Here is a 19,083-nt window from a genome sequence, read left to right as displayed (position 1 = left end):
CTTGGCCACCTTTATTTTCTGTATTTCTCCTTTCTTCTGTTTCTCTTTCTTCAGTTTACAGTGTGTGTAAGTATCTGGCTTTTCTCTCTCCATCTCTGTATTCAAAGCTGTATTTTGACTCTTGGCAATTACTCGGCTTGTTTTCATGCTTTTTTTCCTCTACACAAGATCCTGTCAGGTTTTCTTCAGCATTTGAAATTGAATATGTGTCATGACATTCATGTTAGGCCCCAAGCAGTCTGCTGGATGCCCTGGAGCAGCACTTGGCGTCTTTAGAGGGAAAGAAAGTCAAAGATTCAACAGCAGCCAGCAGGTAGGTCTGTTTCCTGGTCCCTGCTAGCCCAGTGTTTGCTTCAGCGATTTGATGGCTCTGCACTGGCTGAGATCAAAAAGCATTATGCATGCTAGTCAGGTTGTAAGACACTTGTATCTTGAAATAATTCTTGATCTTCTTCTTCTGTTTGTCCCGTGATTAAGAGCTAGCACCCTCTCCAGTGCGGTCTCTTCCCTGGCCAACACCGGCATGTCTTTCTCCAAAGTGGACGAGAGAGAAAAGCAGGCTGCCCTGGAGGAAGAGCAGGCTCGCCTCAAAGCCCTGAAAGTACGTTTCAGCCTCACGTCTTAGATTCTCTTCTCCTTGATGCACGTGAGGCCAGAGAAGCAGCATCTGTAAGCATGTTGTGTAGAGCTGACATTCTGTGTTGTGTAGTTCAGACGTTGGGAGAAATTTGCTTTGGGTTCGTCTGTAGCAGCGACCCAGTTTGGTAGCTTTGCCTGTACTGGGAGTCTGGTAGTATACCAGTAGTAGTACCTCATTACCCGCTGAGGAAATTATGGAAATTATTGTCTTATTATTAGTCATTCAGTCCTGGTGGTGTTTGTGATGGGGCGTTTTTGCCTTTTGAAATGTTTGAATCTCTGTGACTGTATCACGACGCACCACAGCTGTAAAGGTTTACCTGCTGCGGCTGCTATAGTTAGGGTAACAGTAGGTAGATGTACAAAAACAATTAGCAAAGCAAATATTATGTGTGTGGCAAAAGAAATGATCTCAAATGAAACTGACAAATTAAATATTTGATTTTGTAATGTTAGGAAGTTCATTCTGCAGGCGCGATGGTTGCAGGTTTCCATTGGGGAGCGTTTCAACAAGTGCACAAAAAATGATATTTTGTTTGTTTTTGTTTTGTTCGTGTTTCTGGTTCCTTATGACTTAATTAAAAAATACTTTGGACTTACACACAACAAAGTCTTATTGGGTGTAACAAACACCAAATTTTACTTGTGCTGTTTTAAAAAAGAAAGATCATTATTGCTTCATCATCAAAAAAATGTTTAAATTGTTTTGTTCCCATTTCGTCATCGGATGTCGTTTATAGGGATGACATATATGCATATTTGCGAGGCCTATTATAGGTTATAAGTAGTTTGGCTCTCCTGGGCTGCTTCTCTCACATTCTTCAAAAGAAACCCTGCAAAGACAAATTGTGTTTGGATCCAGATTAGCTTACGTTGCTAACACTCACATAATTATTTCAGGAACAGCGTCTGAAAGAGCGCCAAAAGACCCCCACTACAGCGACCACAGACTCCTCCCCCATCTCTCTGGATGGGACCATAGACTCCGCCCCTGTTCTTGACCCCTTCTCAACCACCAACTCGACCAGCAGGTGAGGACATAACCTGTGTCTCCTACTTTTATAACCAGGAAAATAAAACAAACAGCACAAAATAACTTAATTTCATACAATCACACACCATGAGGGGGTGATCCCCTAAGGCCTTAATCCCAGGCAGGGGCTGGGCAGAGGGGGAAAGTTCATTACAAACAGGTACTGAAAGCCAACCGACCCCAAGAACCGCCCACCTCCTTTGGTTTTTTTGGACTTGGGAGGGTGGCAGAATTCGATGGATTCGAGTCACTTCTTTCTCAATCTGAGGGCACACCTGCCTCCCACGTAGGACCCCAGATATTGTAACTCTCTCCATCCAGCCCCACACTTGCTCAGGTTGGCCATGAAGCCCACCTGCCACAAGGACTCCAGGACTGCGGCTATTCATAGTCTTCATCCAAGTATCACTATGGATAATAGCTTCATCCAGATAGGTGGTGGCATATGCAGCTTTCGGATTGGTCCATGAGGCACTGGAAAGTGGCAAGGGCTCCAAATAAGCCAAACGAATGACGAATTGCTACAGTCCACACGGTGTGGAGAAGAATTTCTTTCCTTGGACTTGGAAGACAAGGGAATCTGCCGGTAGCCCTTGGTTTGTTCCAGCATCGTGAAAAAATCAAGCAGCACCTAACCCTCCAAGAGCTCTTCGACTGCCATACTGTGACACCTCCCTCACGTTGAGCTAGTCCACACTGTGAAGACACATCTTTCTTCACCACAGGAACTATGGGGCTACACCACGCACTGTGCGACTCTTCTGTTGTCCTCATCCCCAGCACAGCATCTGAACTGTTTGTCTCTTATGGTCAGTGTGGTGCAACCAGGCAGGGGAAAGAACAAATCTGCAAAATGCTTTTGCAGCAACATCCGCTCTTGGTCATCACAATGGAGACACAGAGTCAGTATCGGACAACCTGCCGTCACTGCTGAGCTCAGCACAGACGATGCACGTTCCTAATGGTCGTGAGCACAACCCTACACAAGGCCCCACTGACCAACTGAACCTTGCTCTAATCTGTTTCTGTCTCTAACTGCAGCCTTAAGTCTGTACTTTTAGCCCCATATTTAATTTCTACTGGTGGCGAGGGATCCATAACCCCATGGCTCCTTACTGGAAGACTGTGTATCTCTCCTGGACCATGGGAGGGTGATGAAGTGCTGGCGATGTGGATCACCTGCTCTACCTCTGTACGTGGGCATTCTCTGCAGTAGTGTCCGCCCACACTTCCACCACTCCTGCCTCAAAGCTCATGCAGCTCCCAGTGAGCGGGGTGCAATGTCCATGGCCTCTGGGACTTGCAGAGAGACTGGTTAGTTGGTTCTCTGCTGGAGCTGGTTGAGTCTGGGACACGTAACGGGGCCACCTCCTCAGGGCTTTGACCGGCTGACTGCCGCTCTAGCAGGACCCCTGGCTGCGCTGACAGGTGTCCCGTGGCCAGCCTGATGTTGATGTCAAGGTTCTTCAGCTGGCTGCAGCGGACCCACTCCGCCATTCCCGTTCCACGAATTGCTCCAGGAAGGCTAGGTTCAATTCCCTGGTTTCTCCATTCATGGGGCCGGGCTGCAGCCACTTGGCTGCTGCATCATGAAGCCCTGTGACACATGTGAAGGGCTGACCCTCCAACCCCATCCAACCTCCCTGGAACCAGTGGCGGTGTTCCTTCAGTAAAAGCCTCAGCTGATCTAGGATCAGGATGTTAAAAGTGAACGCTGCCACCTGGGCCTCCCCTGACAGGTCTGTCGTCATGTGCCGGGTAGTTGGGTGCGACTGTAATAATAAATCCACAGATGGGTTTGTGGCTGATTCTTAGTGCTTGACTGAATGTTTGATGCTTTCTGTGCCTCAGCTCGCTCAGCTTGTTTTCTCCTCTCTGCTCACCGGGTCCCAGCATGCTTTGGAAATAGGGAGACATGATTAGAACATGGGCGCCATCTGTGTTGGCCATCCTTCCCTGGCTTTGTTGTAGTTCGTCCAGGCGATGGACTCGTTGGTCAGTCTGGTCTTCTGTCTCTCAGAAGCTGATGCTTTGCCCCTCTGGGATTCCTGCCCATTCCTTTCAGTGCCTCACTCATGTATTGATCCATGTGCCTGTTTATCTTAACCAGCGTGATGCGTGACAGCAGCTTTGATGTGGTACTGAGGAGGATTATTGTCAGGTAGTTTGATGGGACCAGCCCCTTCTGGGGATCCTTAGGGACAGGACTGTCCGGCCTTCAGCTAGCCATCCTCGTCCCACAGCAGCTGCCAGACATTTGTAGCGTACCGTTAGCGTCTTTAGCCAATAGGTGTGAATCTTATCAGGGCTCGGTGTTCTCCAGCTCTTCCTACTGGAGACCGTTTGTTAGATGTCCGCTCTGTGATGGTTACTGGATCCTGTTCAGGAAGGTTGATGGAGGGCGGGCCCTAACCCGGGCAGAGACACTAACTCTTACAACTTCATACAATAGAAACAATTTTAATATTGCATATCCTGTATATATTACCCCGTGACAGGACTTGCACTTCAAATTCTGACTACACCCACACATCAGCTACATCAGCTACAAAGTGCTGTTTTACTTTATTATTTTCTTTGCTCAGAGTTCAGTTTATTCTTATTTTAGATGGTTGTTTATTTAGCTGTGTGAAGAGTTGCAAATAAGAATTTCATTGCCCTGCGTAACCACTTGTGCATATGGCAATACACACACACACACACACACACACACACACACACACACACACACAGTAAAACCCAGTTACTGTTAAGATGAAAAACAAAAACACCTCAGTTTTAACAGAAAATGTAACTTTTTCCTCAGGAAGTGGATGATTGTTTTTATTTATTTCATTGATTGGTTTTCCTGCTCGTTCTTTCCAGCACCTTCAGCGCAGCCAGTGACCTGCTGGACCTCCAGCCGACCTTCCAGCAGCCTCTCTCCACCGCCACCAACATATGGGGAGGTGAGGACACCTTTCTGCTTGGAAACACTTCAGCCTACACAGTTACCACATTAAGACACATGTCACACAGTTATAATTCAATTGGTAAATGGTAAACAGACTGGTTCTTATATAGCGCTTTTCTACTCTGTCCGGGCACTCAAAGCGCTTTATACAGCTTAAGTGCTGAGTATCTAACATTCATACACATTCACACTCCGATGGATGCATCGAGAGCAACATGGGGTTAGTATCTTGCCCAAGGATATTTGGCATGCAGACTGGAGCAGCCTGGGATCGAACCACCGACCTTCTGGTAAGTGGCTGATCCGCTCTGCCACCTGAGCTACAGCCCAATTCAGTTCAATTCAATTCAATTTTATTTATATAGCGCCAAATCACAACAAAAGTCGCCTCAATGCGCTTTATATTGTACATTAGATCGCACAATAATAGATAATAAGCACACACTGTCCAACTATCCTGTACTGATATTCTAAACATCACCACTGGTGTGGCTCAGGACGTAGAGTGGTGTACACATCTGTAGGTGCCTGACGTATACATCAGAGTGATTGTTAGAAAAATACTTTCAAACATTGAATGAATGTTTGAGTTTCAGTGGTTTAAAAGGGCTCTGCAGTAAAATGTGCTTTGAGTGCTCAGTTTGAATACAAAAACTCTATAAGTACAGTTTTCATATTTACCTTTGACCATGAATTTAGATGAGAGGAACTGAGTACAAGCTGAGAGAGTTCGTCTGTGATTTATAGAGTAAAACTCTTTGAGAAATGTCAGAATATTTTATTAATCCATAAGGTAATTATATGGGTCACATCGTCCTGATGCTCAATCATCCAGCTAAGTAAATCCCCAGAAGTTGATTCTGTTCATCCGGACATTTTCAGTGGGAGAAACGACTTCTTCAGTCTCAGCTGACTGCAGGTTTCCAACCTTATAAGCAGGACATTTACATACTGACTGAAACCAGCACCACCGAAGGAGCCATGGGCTGGGAGGTCACCTTCATCATAATTATAAAAATTCAACAACCACTGATCAATGGCCATGAGTACCATTCACACAGAGTTGGGGAATGGCTGCAATCACAGCATGTTTCCGTTTCTCCCGCTGAAAACGCTGCGTCCAGATGAACATGTCGACATTACCACCGCTGCTGAAGTGAAACGCAGCGAGGGGGATGTGGAGCACACTGTTGGTTTCCTGATGATTGTAAATGGAATAGATGGTAACATTAGTGGACACGTGCAAGATTATTACAACTCAGGACTAAGAAGAAACAATGTTTTAAAGTTGTATTTCTTTTCAGATGTTTTGAGATGCATTTGTCTGTCATAGCGAGTCGCACAGCTCACAAGAACATGACTGGAGTTCCCTAAACAGCAATAATTTATATAAAATTGCTTTTACTACCCTTGTGTTTGTAATTTGTTGTCCTGTGTGTCTGTGAGGTAACTGCCTGTTGCCTGTGCGAGAGACGGCTACAGTATATTTATCCAGCCATCCTCTTTGGCTTATCCTTATCAGGATTGCAGGGGAGCCTATCCCAGCTACCATAGGGAAGAGGCAGCGTTACGCCATGGACTAACAGGGCTACCCTACGTTACCAGAAGCACCCATCCAGATATATTCATTCATGTGTTCACTTCCATGGCCACAGGTTAATAAAGTGCGTAAGCATCCAGACTGTGAAAGAACAGGATCTCAGGATCTGAATGAAGTCCACTGTGGTACCGTGACAGGATACCACCTGTGAAACAAGTATTACAGAGTCAATTAGTGGTATTGGGAACTACATTATTACTAGAAAGCTGCTTGGGGCTTACTGTGATGCATATTCCTACTCCTTTTATAAGTTATTTATGATGATCTTATTTATTTTTAGAGGTCAAACTATAAACTAAAAACCATGAATTTCACACCCGAGCCTCAACTCGCACGGCCTGGTACCAAACGACTCATGGACCGGTACCGGCCCGGGGTTGTAGGAGATGCCTGGAGCGGCTTGTTCCACTCCTGCAGCTGCTTGGTGCTCTCACTGTTCTTTCATTGATGTATTTTTCCTGGTCTCATATCTTCATCATCTTCTCTTATTGCATGTGTGCTGTTGCTGCTGGGAGTCAGACTCTTTCTGTGGGCCGTGCCCTTCCAACACCACTGCTCTGTTCCACTCTGAGCCTGCTGTAGCTGGTCTATTCACAGGTAAGCTCAGCCTGTTCAAAGTGTTACAACTCATTCATTCATCCTGAGACATTTATCCAAGAAACTCATGTGTCAGCTGTTGTGGTAATTGCACAATATAAGAAAGTTAAAGAAATGTAAAATTTGGGTGGGCAATGTGATTTTGGACTACTGGACAAAAACTCTACACTAACATTTCAGTGCGTTGTGATTAAAGTAATATGAGATGGAACTAGACTCCTCCTCCTGCCCTGGGCTCTGCTTTGGGGCTTTAATCTGGCCTGTGATGACAAGCAGATCCACTCCAGTGATACTATAAATAGCACAGTAACAGCAAGTATAATGAAGTGTGGAAAAACGGATTCAGAGCACATGTGACAGAGCAGGGTGAGAATCCGCTGTGAGCCCAAACGTGATATTAACATATGGTTCATGCACATGTACATTAATGTATTAGTACTTTTGAACTGTCAGTGTGAAATGCAGCAGACAGTTGTGCATGTATATGTTGATCGTCACCTGTTGGGACTCATCATTAATGTTTGAATTCTGATAGAATTTAGTGTTTTTCCTCAGCAGCGTTTACAGCCTCCCCAGCTCCGAACCTGCGAGGCATCAATGCAGAATTTGACTCAGTGTTTGGCAACAACACTAATGCCAACAACTTGGATTCCACAGGTAAGTTTTTATTGATACAACTGCCATCTAAATTTAGTGGCAGACATTAGGAAGATAGATCGATGACGTAGTTGATGTACTAGTCAACCACAGCAATACTTAGATTTTCTTTGTCTTATACAGCGGATAAATAAGTATTCAATACCTCACCAGTTTTCTAAGATATGATATTTTTAAAGCTGCTAGTGACATGAAATTTTCACTAGATGTCACAACAACCCAACCAATCCACACATGCAAACAAATCAAACCATAGCTGTCCAAAAATGAGCTTATGGGTAATAACGAGAACTTACTAAGGAGCTTCGGAAAAATGCAACTGGGCTATTTTAGGATTCTTGAAAACGTTTCCCCTCTCATCCAAGAAGCTTCTTCAGTTTTTAAATCACGTGGTGCAGAGAGTGGGAATCGGGAAACGAGACAGTTATTGACCCACTGTTGATCATGTGCAACATCATATAGACACGTAGACCCAAGGTGTGAGTCATTATTAGCATCGGTTTCTGCTGAAACCATTGTGAGACCTTGCCTCACCCTAAGAGCATCGTATCGTAAAGATGGTGCAGATGTACCGCTGAGTCTTGTCATGGTGGCTCTTCTGTATTATACCATGACCTGACCGAGAACCTACACAGATCAAGAGAAATGATACAAAGAAATGGAGGAACTCCATCAGTAATTAGAAAACAATCCTGCCACTTAGTGCAAATTTACATCAGCTGCTCAGTCCCAACTGATGGTGTATAAAAAGGTCTCTTTGTACCATGGTGTCACACATGGAATACCCCTCGATGGGGAAACCAGGGAGCTCTCAAGATCTTTGCAACCTTATTGTTACAAAATACAGTCATAGCATTGGTTACAGAGGAACTACTGAAGGATCCAGTGTGGAAAGAACATAATTTCACCATAAACCGGCCACGACCAGGATTTCAGACAGAGAATTATCAGTTGTTCAAGAGCCAAGGCCCAGTTGTGAAGAGCTGCAGAACTACCTGGAATCAGCAGGTACAGTTGTTTCAACGACAACAATAAGTACGCAACCACCGTGGCCTAAATGCACATTTACCAAACAAGACTCCATCGCTGAAGAAAAAATATGTTGAAATGCGTTTAAATGTGAAAGCATTTAAAGTCTTCTGAACAACATTTAGACAAGTCTGTGAAATACTGGGAGAGTATCTTGTCAGATGAGACCAAAATTAAACTCTTTGGGAAATGATAAGAATTTAGCCATTCCAAGTCCATTATCGACTTGATTCCTTATTGATTTTCTTATCAGTTGTCAATGGTTTCTTTTTGGCTCCATTTTCAGAGTCATCATCATCATTGCTAAGCAGCAATAAAGAAATTACATTCATGCAAATTAAATTCATGCTGTGGGTCAAATGTTTGAGGCAATTCCCCCCATTAGACCAACCATTAGAGAAAAACTTACCAGTAATCATCCCACAGATGTAATATTATCTACAGTTACTCTTAGTACCATTGATGTTAAGTTAGACTCTTTTTCTCCAATTGATCTTTCTGAGTTAACTTCAATAATTACTTCCTCCAAACCATCAACGTGTCTTTTAGACCCCATTCCTACAAAACTGCTCAAAGAAGTCCTGCCATTAATTAATGCTTCAATCTTAAATATGATCAACCTATCTCTAATAATCAGCTATGTACCACAGGCCTTCAAGCTGGCTGTAGTTAAACCTTTACTCAAAAAGCATCTCTAGACCCAGCAGTCTTAGCTAATTATAGGCCAATCTCCAACCTTCCTTTATATCAAACATCCTTGAAAGAGTAGTTGTCAAACAGCTAACAGATCATCTGCAGAGGTTTATTTGAAGAGTTTCAGTCAGGTTTCAGAGCTCAGCACAGCACAGAAACAGCTTTAGTGAAGGTTACAAATGATCTTCTTATGGCCTCTGACAGTGGACTCATCTCTGTGCTTGTCCTGCTAGACCTCAGTGCAGCGTTCGATACTGTCGACCATAATATCCTATTAGAGCGATTAGAACATGCTGTAGGTATTACAGGTACTGCACTGCAGTGGTTTGTATCATATCTATCTAATAGACTCCAGTTTGTGCATGTAAATGGAGAGTCCTCTTTACACACTGAGGTTAATTATGGAGTTCCACAGGGTTCAGTGCTAGGACCAATTCTGTTTACATTATACATGCTTCCCTTAGGCAGCATCATTAGAAGACATAGCATACATTTACACTGCTATGCAGATGACACCCAGCTCTATCTGTCCATGAAGCCAGATAACACACACCAATGAGTTAAACTGCAGGAATGTCTTAAAGACATAAAGACCTGGATGGCCGCGAACTTTCTTTCTTTTTTTTTCTTTTCTTTTTTTAAAACGTATGTTTATTTGTTTTTTCAACAGTATCAACACCAACATAAAATGAACGTATGGCAGTCATTAAAATAATAATAATAATAATAATAATAATAATAATAATAATATTATTATTATTATTATTATTATTATTATTATTATTATTATTATTATTATTATTATTAATAGTAATAGTAATAACGATAATTGAAGTGTTAATCCTAAAAGATTCCAGATAAATGCATAGTTAAATAAATTAAGATAGCAAACCATACAAATAAATACAATTTTCAACTTTTTTACAACTTTCTTCCATTTGCGCAACATCTCTAAAGTTAGAAATATCCTGTCTCAGAGTGACGCTGAAAAACTAGTTCATGCATTTATTACTTCCAGGCTGGACGACTGTAATTCATTATTATCAGGAAGTCCTAAAAACTCCCTGAAAAGCCTTCAGCTGATCCAAAATGCTGCAGCAAGAGTCCTGACAGGGACTAGAAAGAGAGAGCAGATTTCTCCTGTTTTGGCTTCCTGTTAAATCCAGAATTCAAAATCCTGCTCGTCACATACAAGGTCTTAAATAATCAGGCCCCATCTTATCTTAATGACCTTGTAGTACCATATCACCCTATTAGAGCACTTCGCTACTAGAATGGCTTAGCCAATCACCTGATCTAAATCCAATTCAAATTCTATGGGAAGAACTAAAGTTCGGAGTTCATAGGAACGTCAGGATTTGAAGCCTGTTTTTGTGGAAAACCACACCTGAGCAATACTTTGACGAGCTTCTTTACAGGATGTGTCTTGAAGCTTTCGGGTTGTTACCAACATCTGGTGAGAATTTCATGTCAATAGTGCCTTTAGAAATATATTTATCTAGGTGATGTCTGCAGTACTTATCTTACCCGCTGGGTATTCTGTGGAAAATGAAACTGATCTTTGAAATTAAGATTGTCCTAAAATCTCAGTAGTGGGTAATGTTGTAGAATCAGTAAGTGATCAAGTTTTTGGTGGAAATATTTTTTTTAGATCAGTGTCAGTTTAAACACGACATCAGTTTCAGGTTTCTTTAATGGGCGAATCACATTTTTAACCATGAAATGAGCTCACTGTGCTCATTACAATAGAGTAAGACAACTTCACAGACAGGACTTGGTAAAAATATGACACATGACACAAATGTGTACTTTTGTGTCATGTGCTGCTGTCGTAAACATGTTTACCTTTAGCGTGTGTGCTGTCTGTTTTATATCAAAAATGAAAAGCAACATTTACGTTTTAACCAGTGGTGCAGTGTCATTATTGTAACTAATGAGAAGCACTGGTCCCAGTATTGAACACTGTGTGCCACTGCGACAGACATTTGATTGAGGTTAATAACTACTTTACACTAAGCCTCAGCTATACCAGTTTATCATCATTAACTTGTCAGAATAATGTTTGTACATGCATTGAATCATTTTCACCCTTGTTGTGCTCACAATCTCACAACCTCCACCATCACCCCCATCCTTCCTTTTCCCCCGTCCTGGGTCAAACACCCGTCCTGGGCTTTGCATGTCTGGGTGAGTTGGACCAACACACATTATTCTCACTGTCTTCATCATTTTTTTAAGGTCCCTGCTTCTTGCCTCATCCTGACTCAGCGCCCTCTCTCTTTCTGTTTGTGTGCGTATGTACACCTCGTGTCTTTACTATGTCCTCGTTACCTGTTCTTGGCCCCCCAACCTGTCACCCCTCCCTTACCTTCCTTTCCCTTTGTCCTGCCCCAATTTGATTAAGATGTTTTAGGTGGCATCCTAAAACCTACAGTGGCATCCTCACCACATCAGCGCATGACTTTAAACAGCCAGCAGCCCCACCCCAAGCTGGTATGTGATGATCTGGATTCGTCACTCGCTAATCTTGTTGGCAGTAAGTTTTTCTCCTTTTACGTCTGCTTGTTTTTCCCCAAGAATTCAGGATATAGTTAAATTACACACATTGCTGTACAAGATCAATGTATCCAACCCAGATAAAGAGTGAAAAATGTTTTTTCTAATATGAGTTGTCCTACCATTGTGACTCATGCTGGATGATGCTGGATGAATAAAAATGCCTCGTACATACATTGTAGATAGCTTTAGCTATGTTTCCTCTACTTGTTCTTCCGCACTGTTCCCAGCTCAAGCTCACATTTACAGTCTTAACTGATCTTAACTCAGCTCCTGAGACTTTTCCAGAAGTCTGAATTTTCAGCGTTGGACACGTTTGTCTCTGGATGTTTTCTGAACTTGTCAAATTGTTAGTGAGGAAAAACAAATGCTTTTACTTTGACAGAGTTTTTGTGTCACTGTTGTTATTGGCAGCAGCCATAGTAGCAGCAGAAGTATACCTAAAAAGATGTCAGTTTAGACCACAGCTGTAAAAGTAGCACACCACAGATAACTTTAGCTCTGGGTCAAATCTGAGGCAGCCAGGTCTTTGCTACTTTCACTCCTTACATTTCCTTTTGGCTGTACTTTCCCCCTTTTTAAAGTTAAAGTATGTCATTGTAAAGGTTTGAAGACTATAACATCAGCTTTTTCCCCATAAAAACGATTTAAAAACCAAATAGATGAATAAAATGGTTTCATGCTATACATTCATTATTTGACTTCTGCTTTCTTCAGATCTAGGAATTGGGAACGGCAGAGCAAAGAAGTAAGTGCGCTTCAGTCGTGTTGAACTTAACTTCCCTGGTAATGCACTATAAACCTGACGAGCGTTTCCTTTATCTCTATAGTGATCTTCACTGGAATCAGTCGGATGAGAAGAAGCTGACTGGTGGAACCAACTGGCTGCCCAACACAGCTCCTTCCACCACCTGGAACCCTGCAACCATGGTGAGGCTGCTGTTCCTGCTCAACCAGCATCACACATATTTGTTATAAAGTGTGTGAATGGGTGGATGACTGGAAGTGTAAAGCGCTTTGGGGTCCTATGGGACCAGTAAAGCGCTATATAAATACAGGCCATTAAAGAGGTTACAGTAGAAATGAGCCATAAGAAAGGAAATGGGTGGATGTGCTGGAGGGTAACAACTTGGTATTTACCAACTGATGTCAGGAAGAAAGGAGCCAATAAACTGAGTGCTGACTGAGCAGGAGGCTCGTTGTTGTGACATCGTTGGCAAATAAAATCTATTTAGCTGTTCATCAAATTGTGATGGTCTCACACACACTGACACACTGGGGCGATTGTGGCTCAAGAGTTAGGAGTTCGCCTTGTAATCGGAAGGTTGCCGGTTCGAGCCCCGGCTTGGACAGTCTCGGTCGTTGTGTCCTTGGGCAAGACACTTCACCCGTTGCCTACTGGTGGTGGTCAGAGGGCCCGGTGGCGCCAGTGTCCGGCAGCCTCGCCTCTGTCAGTGCCCCAGGGTGGCTGTGGCTACAACGTAGCTTGCCATCACCAGTGTGTGAATGTGTGGATGACTGGATATGTGAAGCGCTTTGGGGTCCTTAGGGACTAGTAAAGCGCTATATAAATACAGGCCATTTACCATTTACACACACACTCAGACTCACACTCACACTGACACACAGTCAGACTGAGACACACACTGACACTGACACACTCAGACACACACACACACACTCTGACACTGACACACACTGACACACAGTCAGACTGAGAGACACACACACACACACACTCAGACTCACACTGACACACACACACACACACACACTCTGACACTGACACACACTGACACACAGTCAGACTGAGAGAGACACACACACACACAGACACACACTCAGACTCACTCAGACACACACACACACACACACACTGACACACTCACAGAGACACACACTGGTTCATCCCAAACACAAACTTAACAACATAGTGTAGCTGTACAGTGCAGCGAGGAGTGCTCAGACCTCTACATTGGAGAGACCAAACTGCCACTTCATAAACACACAACACAGAAGAGCCACCTCCACGGGACAAGACTCAGCTGTACAGCTGCATCTAAAGGTCAAAGGTCACTCTTTCGAGGACACCAGTGTTCACATGTTGGACAGAAAAGACAGATGGTTTGAAAGAGGAGTGAAAGAAGCATCTACAGTGGGGCAAAAAAGTATTTAGTCAGCCACCGATTGTGCAAGTTCCCCCACTTAAAATGATGACAGAGGTCAGTAATTTGCACCAGAGGTACACTTCAACTGTGAGAGACAGAATGTGAAAAAAAAATCCATGAATCCACATGGTAGGATTTGTAAAGAATTTATTGGTAAATCAGGGTGGAAAATAAGTATTTGGTCAATAACAAAAACACAACTCAATACTTTGTAACATAACCTTTGTTGGCAATAACAGAGGTCAAACGTTTACTATAGGTCTTTACCAGGTTTGCACACACAGTAGCTGGTATTTTGGCCCATTCCTCCATGCAGATCTTCTCGAGAGCAGTGATGTTTTGGGGCTGTCGCCGAGCAACACGGACTTTCAACTCCCGCCACAGATTTTCTATGGGGTTGAGGTCTGGAGACTGGCTAGGCCACTCCAGGACTTTCAAATGCTTCTTACGGAGCCACTCCTTTGTTGCCCGGGCGGTGTGTTTTGGATCATTGTCATGTTGGAAGACCCAGCCTCGTTTCATCTTCAAAGTTCTCACTGATGGAAGGAGGTTTTGGCTCAAAATCTCACGATACATGGCCCCATTCATTCTGTCCTTAACACGGATCAGTCGACCTGTCCCCTTGGCAGAAAAACAGCCCCATAGCATGATGTTTCCACCCCCATGCTTCACAGTAGGTATGGTGTTCTTGGGATGCAACTCAGTATTCTTCTTCCTCCAAACACGACGAGTTGAGTTTATACCAAAAAGTTCTACTTTGGTTTCATCTGACCACATGACATTCTCCCAATCCTCTGCTGTATCATCCATGTGCTCTCTGGCAAACTTCAGACGGGCCTGGACATGCACTGGCTTCAGCAGCGGAACACGTCTGGCACTGCGGGATTTGATTCCCTGCCGTTGTAGTGTGTTACTGATGGTGACCTTTGTTACTTTGGTCCCAGCTCTCTGCAGGTCATTCACCAGGTCCCCCCGTGTGGTTCTGGGATCTTTGCTCACCGTTCTCATGATCATTTTGACCCCACGGGATGAGATCTTGCGTGGAGCCCCAGATCGAGGGAGATTATCAGTGGTCTTGTATGTCTTCCATTTTCTGATGATTGCTCCCACAGTTGATTTTTTCACACCAAGCTGCTTGCCTATTGTAGATTCACTCTTCCCAGTCTGGTGCAGGTCTACAATACTTTTCCTGGTGTCCTTCGAAAGCTCTTTGGTCTTGGCCATGGCGGAGTTTGGAGTCTGACTGTTTGAGGCTGTGGACAGGTGTCTTTTATACAGATGATGAGTTCAAACAGGTGCCATTCATACAGGTAACGAGTGGGGGACAGAAAAGCTTCTTACAGAAGACGTTACAGGTCTGTGAGAGCCAGAGATTTTCCTTGTTTGAGGTGACCAAATACTTATTTTCCACCCTGATTTACCAATAAATTCTTTACAAATCCTACCATGTGGATTCATGGATTTTTTTTCACATTCTGTCTCTCACAGTTGAAGTGTACCTCTGGTGCAAATTACTGACCTCTGTCATCATTTTAAGTGGGGGAACTTGCACAATCGGTGGCTGACTAAATACTTTTTTGCCCCGCTGTATGTCCACTGTGAGCGACCATCTTTGAACAGAGGGCGGGGCTTACCACACCAACTGTCTGCCATCTATAATCCAGTTTTGAGATCCTCCCCAGACGCCTTAACGTCCACTCACATCCTGGGCCATCTGACCTCAGGAAATCACATGATAGGGTGGGGCCAGGTTTCACAATGAGCTCACCTGAAACCTTGGCTGATTGGGACCCACACCCGCTTTCACACCTCGGCTCATGTGATTAGGTGGAGGATCAATAGGGGGTCCATTGTCCCTCTCGAGGGGGACTGTCCACCATTTGACCCTAGAACTGAAGAAGCTTCTTGGATGAAACATCTTCAAGCCACTTAAAGAAGTCCAGACGCTTTTCTTTCTGAGCTCCTTAGACTACGATGACTGAGAACCCTCACAGACATCTGCATGCCGAAGTATCCTTGGGCAAGACACTCGCCTCTGACGTGATCCTGGTATGTTAATCTGAGTGTCAATGTTGGATATAAACCACTATAAACACACATAGGGTGTAGAAAGTGCTCCGAGTGCTGGAGTAGAGTAGAAAGGTGCTTTATGAGAAGAAATGACATCGTTCTGCAGAAGACACGGGAAAGATGATCCTGTAATTCCCAAACTGCACGATGTACTCTCCCTGCACTCCACCTCCAGCCTGATGGCTCACAGTCAGAGCGTCCTCTGTCACAGGGTCCTCCGTCACAGGTGCAGACGTGTTGTGAAGTGTGGGCTGATCTTTAATCCGTCCAGTTTCAACAGGAGGGATCAAAGTGGTCCCTGCGTGTGACATACAACGAAAAACAAACATTTTTTTACCCAAATACAGAACGTTTCTGGGAATCTTGACTTAAAAAGAAGCTATTAAAAGAAATGTATGAAAATACTGTTGCACGCTGTAGTTGGAGTTACATGAAAAGAAGCAGGAGAAAGTGATTTAAAGATTAGCGTTGCTAATGTTTGTAAGATATGAACACAATACTGTTAGAGACCCACCCAGCCTATTTACCGTTACAGCACGACAGCGGCACACATGAATCAAATCAATGAAACCTGTTCACTCATGATTTAGCTCGTCACGAACTGTTCAACCAATCGATGGACGCCAGCAAAGTAAGATGTATTTCTCTTACTCTGCCACTATGACCTGTTTCCACTCCACACAAACAAGCTACTCATGTAGAAGCTGCAGTCCCGAGTTCGCTGGGAGCAACAATCCCACTGCAATTTCTCCTGGAAGTACAAATTCTAGTTTTTCTTCTTTTTCCTCCCCTAACTAGTCTCAGTGTTTGTCCTACAGACACTGTTCATACCTCAAAACAAAAACACTGAAACGTCCATAGCACCAGAGCCTAATTATAAGCTATAATTAACTTAAATGTATATTTTTAACTTTAACCTCCTAGGACCTGCGTCCACATATGTGGACACCACATTTTGGGTTATTTAGACCAAAATACTCGATCTTGCTCTACGAGGGCCTGATATCCACTTATGAGGACGTTATACTGCTACTGTTCTATCGAAATTTTAAATGAATATCCTCAGATGTGGCTCTGATTTTTCTTAGAACAAAAATTAGGTAAAAAAAAAAATCGGGTAGTTCTTTGTTTTTAGATTCATCAGGTCCCAATCAGCCCAAATATCACAGAGATATTAAAAATGCTGCTGTGGAAGAGTTCAGGTCTTAGGAGGTTAAATTTTATTGAAATATATCTTAAAACTCAAACGTAAAAGTCGTCACAAAACAGTAGTAATTACTAAACATGTCCATCACTACACTGGTAATCCAGGGGAAATGTCTGGGATGTTTAAATGCTCACACCTGAAAACATCTTCATCATATTTCAGTGAAATTTGTAAGATGTGATGTTTGTGGTGACACAGAAAATCAACAACATTTTAGTTTCTGAGAATAAAGCGTAACATGCTGTTCAATAGAATAAACATAGCAGCTCAGCCTGGTGAGTTGATGCACTGAGCTCAGCTGTGTCCTGCTTTATGTGCTTCAGGCTCCAGCATGGATTTGTAAGCTAATATTCCTAAATTACCTTAAATATTTGGCAACTTCATCAGTAACGTATGTGAGACGGGTCAGTATGAAGTGACAGAGCGACTGTGTGAGCTGGACAAGGACTTCACTGCTAGCTGATGTCCTTGTTATAGAGAAATGATCATCTCTTTGTGTCTTACTGCAGGCACCATCTGCTGTGGCTTTCCCTGCAGCCACACCAGCGGGCATGTTGGCATATGCAATGGTAAGTCTGCTGGTCGCACACTTTAAGGCAGGGACCCATTTCACAGTGAGCAGTAATGACTGTGGAGTCTGAGGTGAGAATTTATTGAAGATGATTTTAGAAGGAAGAAATCTGAGAATATGTGAGGACAGCTGGCTTTGTTTATCGGAGTCGCTTTTGGAGACGGATTAATTTACATGATGACTGGATGAATGAATAAATGCTATGTAAATTAATACTTATCTCTTTTTCCCCATCAGCCTCCCCGAATGGGCTCCATGATGATCACACAGCCTACTATGATGTATACTCAGCCTGCGATGAGGTCACCCAACCCCTTTGGGCCCAATCCTGGTGCTCAGGTAACCGATGTCTGCGTCTACAGTATACGACTCGTCTGCGTCAGTGTCCACAATGTTCCTATAATTATTATCTCTAAGTTCAAGAGGTCGATTAAGCAGAGCAGGTTGTTGTAGTCAACAGTCAGTACTTCACACTTGGCTGGACTAGTTTCCACGTCTCCTTTAAACCATGATGGAAGCACAGACGTGTGCTACATGCGCTGGAGTTTGTTTGTACTTTAGCTGCAAATTTGGTTTGTAATAGATTTTTTTTAAACTTTGGCTGCATTGTCAACACACAAGAGTTTGTGTTACTAATCCTGCAGACAGTTAGTAACATATAAAAGGGAAAAAGTCTTCAGGTAATTTTGCGATGTGTTATTTGTGTTTGTCCCAACGAATGTTTCTCAGACTGAATCTCACTTCAGTGAGAGTGACTGACACCGAGCATGCTGCATGGCTGTATTTTCATTAAGTCATTGGTCATGTGATTATAATGCATGGCTTACACACACACATATAAGCTTTTTGTTCCATTACACCAGGGGTGCTCACACTTTTTCCGCATGTGAGCTACTTATAAAATGACCAAGTCAAAATGATCTACCCACTACAAAAATCCAAAACATATACTTATTTATAAATATATTGAGGATTCTTTATATCTACAATGTATATACATGCATAACCGCAATATCCAATATTTCACAACACAATTAACTATGTAAATTTTTTGTCATTACCTGAGTTTACTCTGATGACTTGCACTGAATTGAATCAGCCAGGGATGCATAGTCCGGACAGTAGCTGCTGACGGCCAGGTTTAAGAGAAAAAACCGAGAGCTAAAAATTGGAGTTAACTCGCTGACTAGCTTGTCAGTTTTACTACACTTCGCGCCGCTGTTTGCGCATGCGCAGCGACCTAAGCGTCAGAAAAAATCTGCTGTCATCTGACTGGCTTCCCTGTATCAATCAAGTGACGGGATGGATGA

At 43.2% G+C, this 19,083-nt stretch overlaps 1 protein-coding gene across 5 annotated transcripts in view; it reads left to right on the top strand.

The window, feature by feature from the left end:
• The window catches only part of LOC146623675 (phosphatidylinositol-binding clathrin assembly protein-like), a 38,997-nt gene that overhangs the window by 18,828 nt on the left and 1,086 nt on the right, over positions 1–19,083 (top strand). For 2 of the 5 annotated variants that reach the window (XM_085364218.1, XM_085364219.1), the window contains exons 10-20: positions 228–313; positions 478–601; positions 1,540–1,670; positions 4,538–4,620; positions 6,745–6,822; positions 7,378–7,479; positions 11,606–11,737; positions 12,475–12,505; positions 12,588–12,687; positions 17,712–17,771; positions 18,011–18,112. In XM_085364218.1, the coding sequence (XP_085220344.1) occupies positions 228–313; positions 478–601; positions 1,540–1,670; positions 4,538–4,620; positions 6,745–6,822; positions 7,378–7,479; positions 11,606–11,737; positions 12,475–12,505; positions 12,588–12,687; positions 17,712–17,771; positions 18,011–18,112 (1,029 nt within the window). The remainder of the gene's footprint in view (positions 1–227; positions 314–477; positions 602–1,539; positions 1,671–4,537; positions 4,621–6,744; positions 6,823–7,377; positions 7,480–11,605; positions 11,738–12,474; positions 12,506–12,587; positions 12,688–17,711; positions 17,772–18,010; positions 18,113–19,083) is intronic. The other 3 variants (XM_085364222.1, XM_085364220.1, XM_085364221.1) reach the window with 3 other exon arrangements.

This window comes from Diplotaxodon limnothrissa, linkage group LG10 (genome assembly GCF_057381915.1).
Source record: "Diplotaxodon limnothrissa isolate DT_005_m linkage group LG10, D_limnothrissa_male_GT1.1, whole genome shotgun sequence".
Lineage (NCBI taxonomy): Eukaryota > Metazoa > Chordata > Actinopteri > Cichliformes > Cichlidae > Diplotaxodon > Diplotaxodon limnothrissa.
The sequence above is the reverse complement of the archived record's forward strand: the minus strand, read 5'-3'. Positions and strand labels throughout refer to the sequence as shown.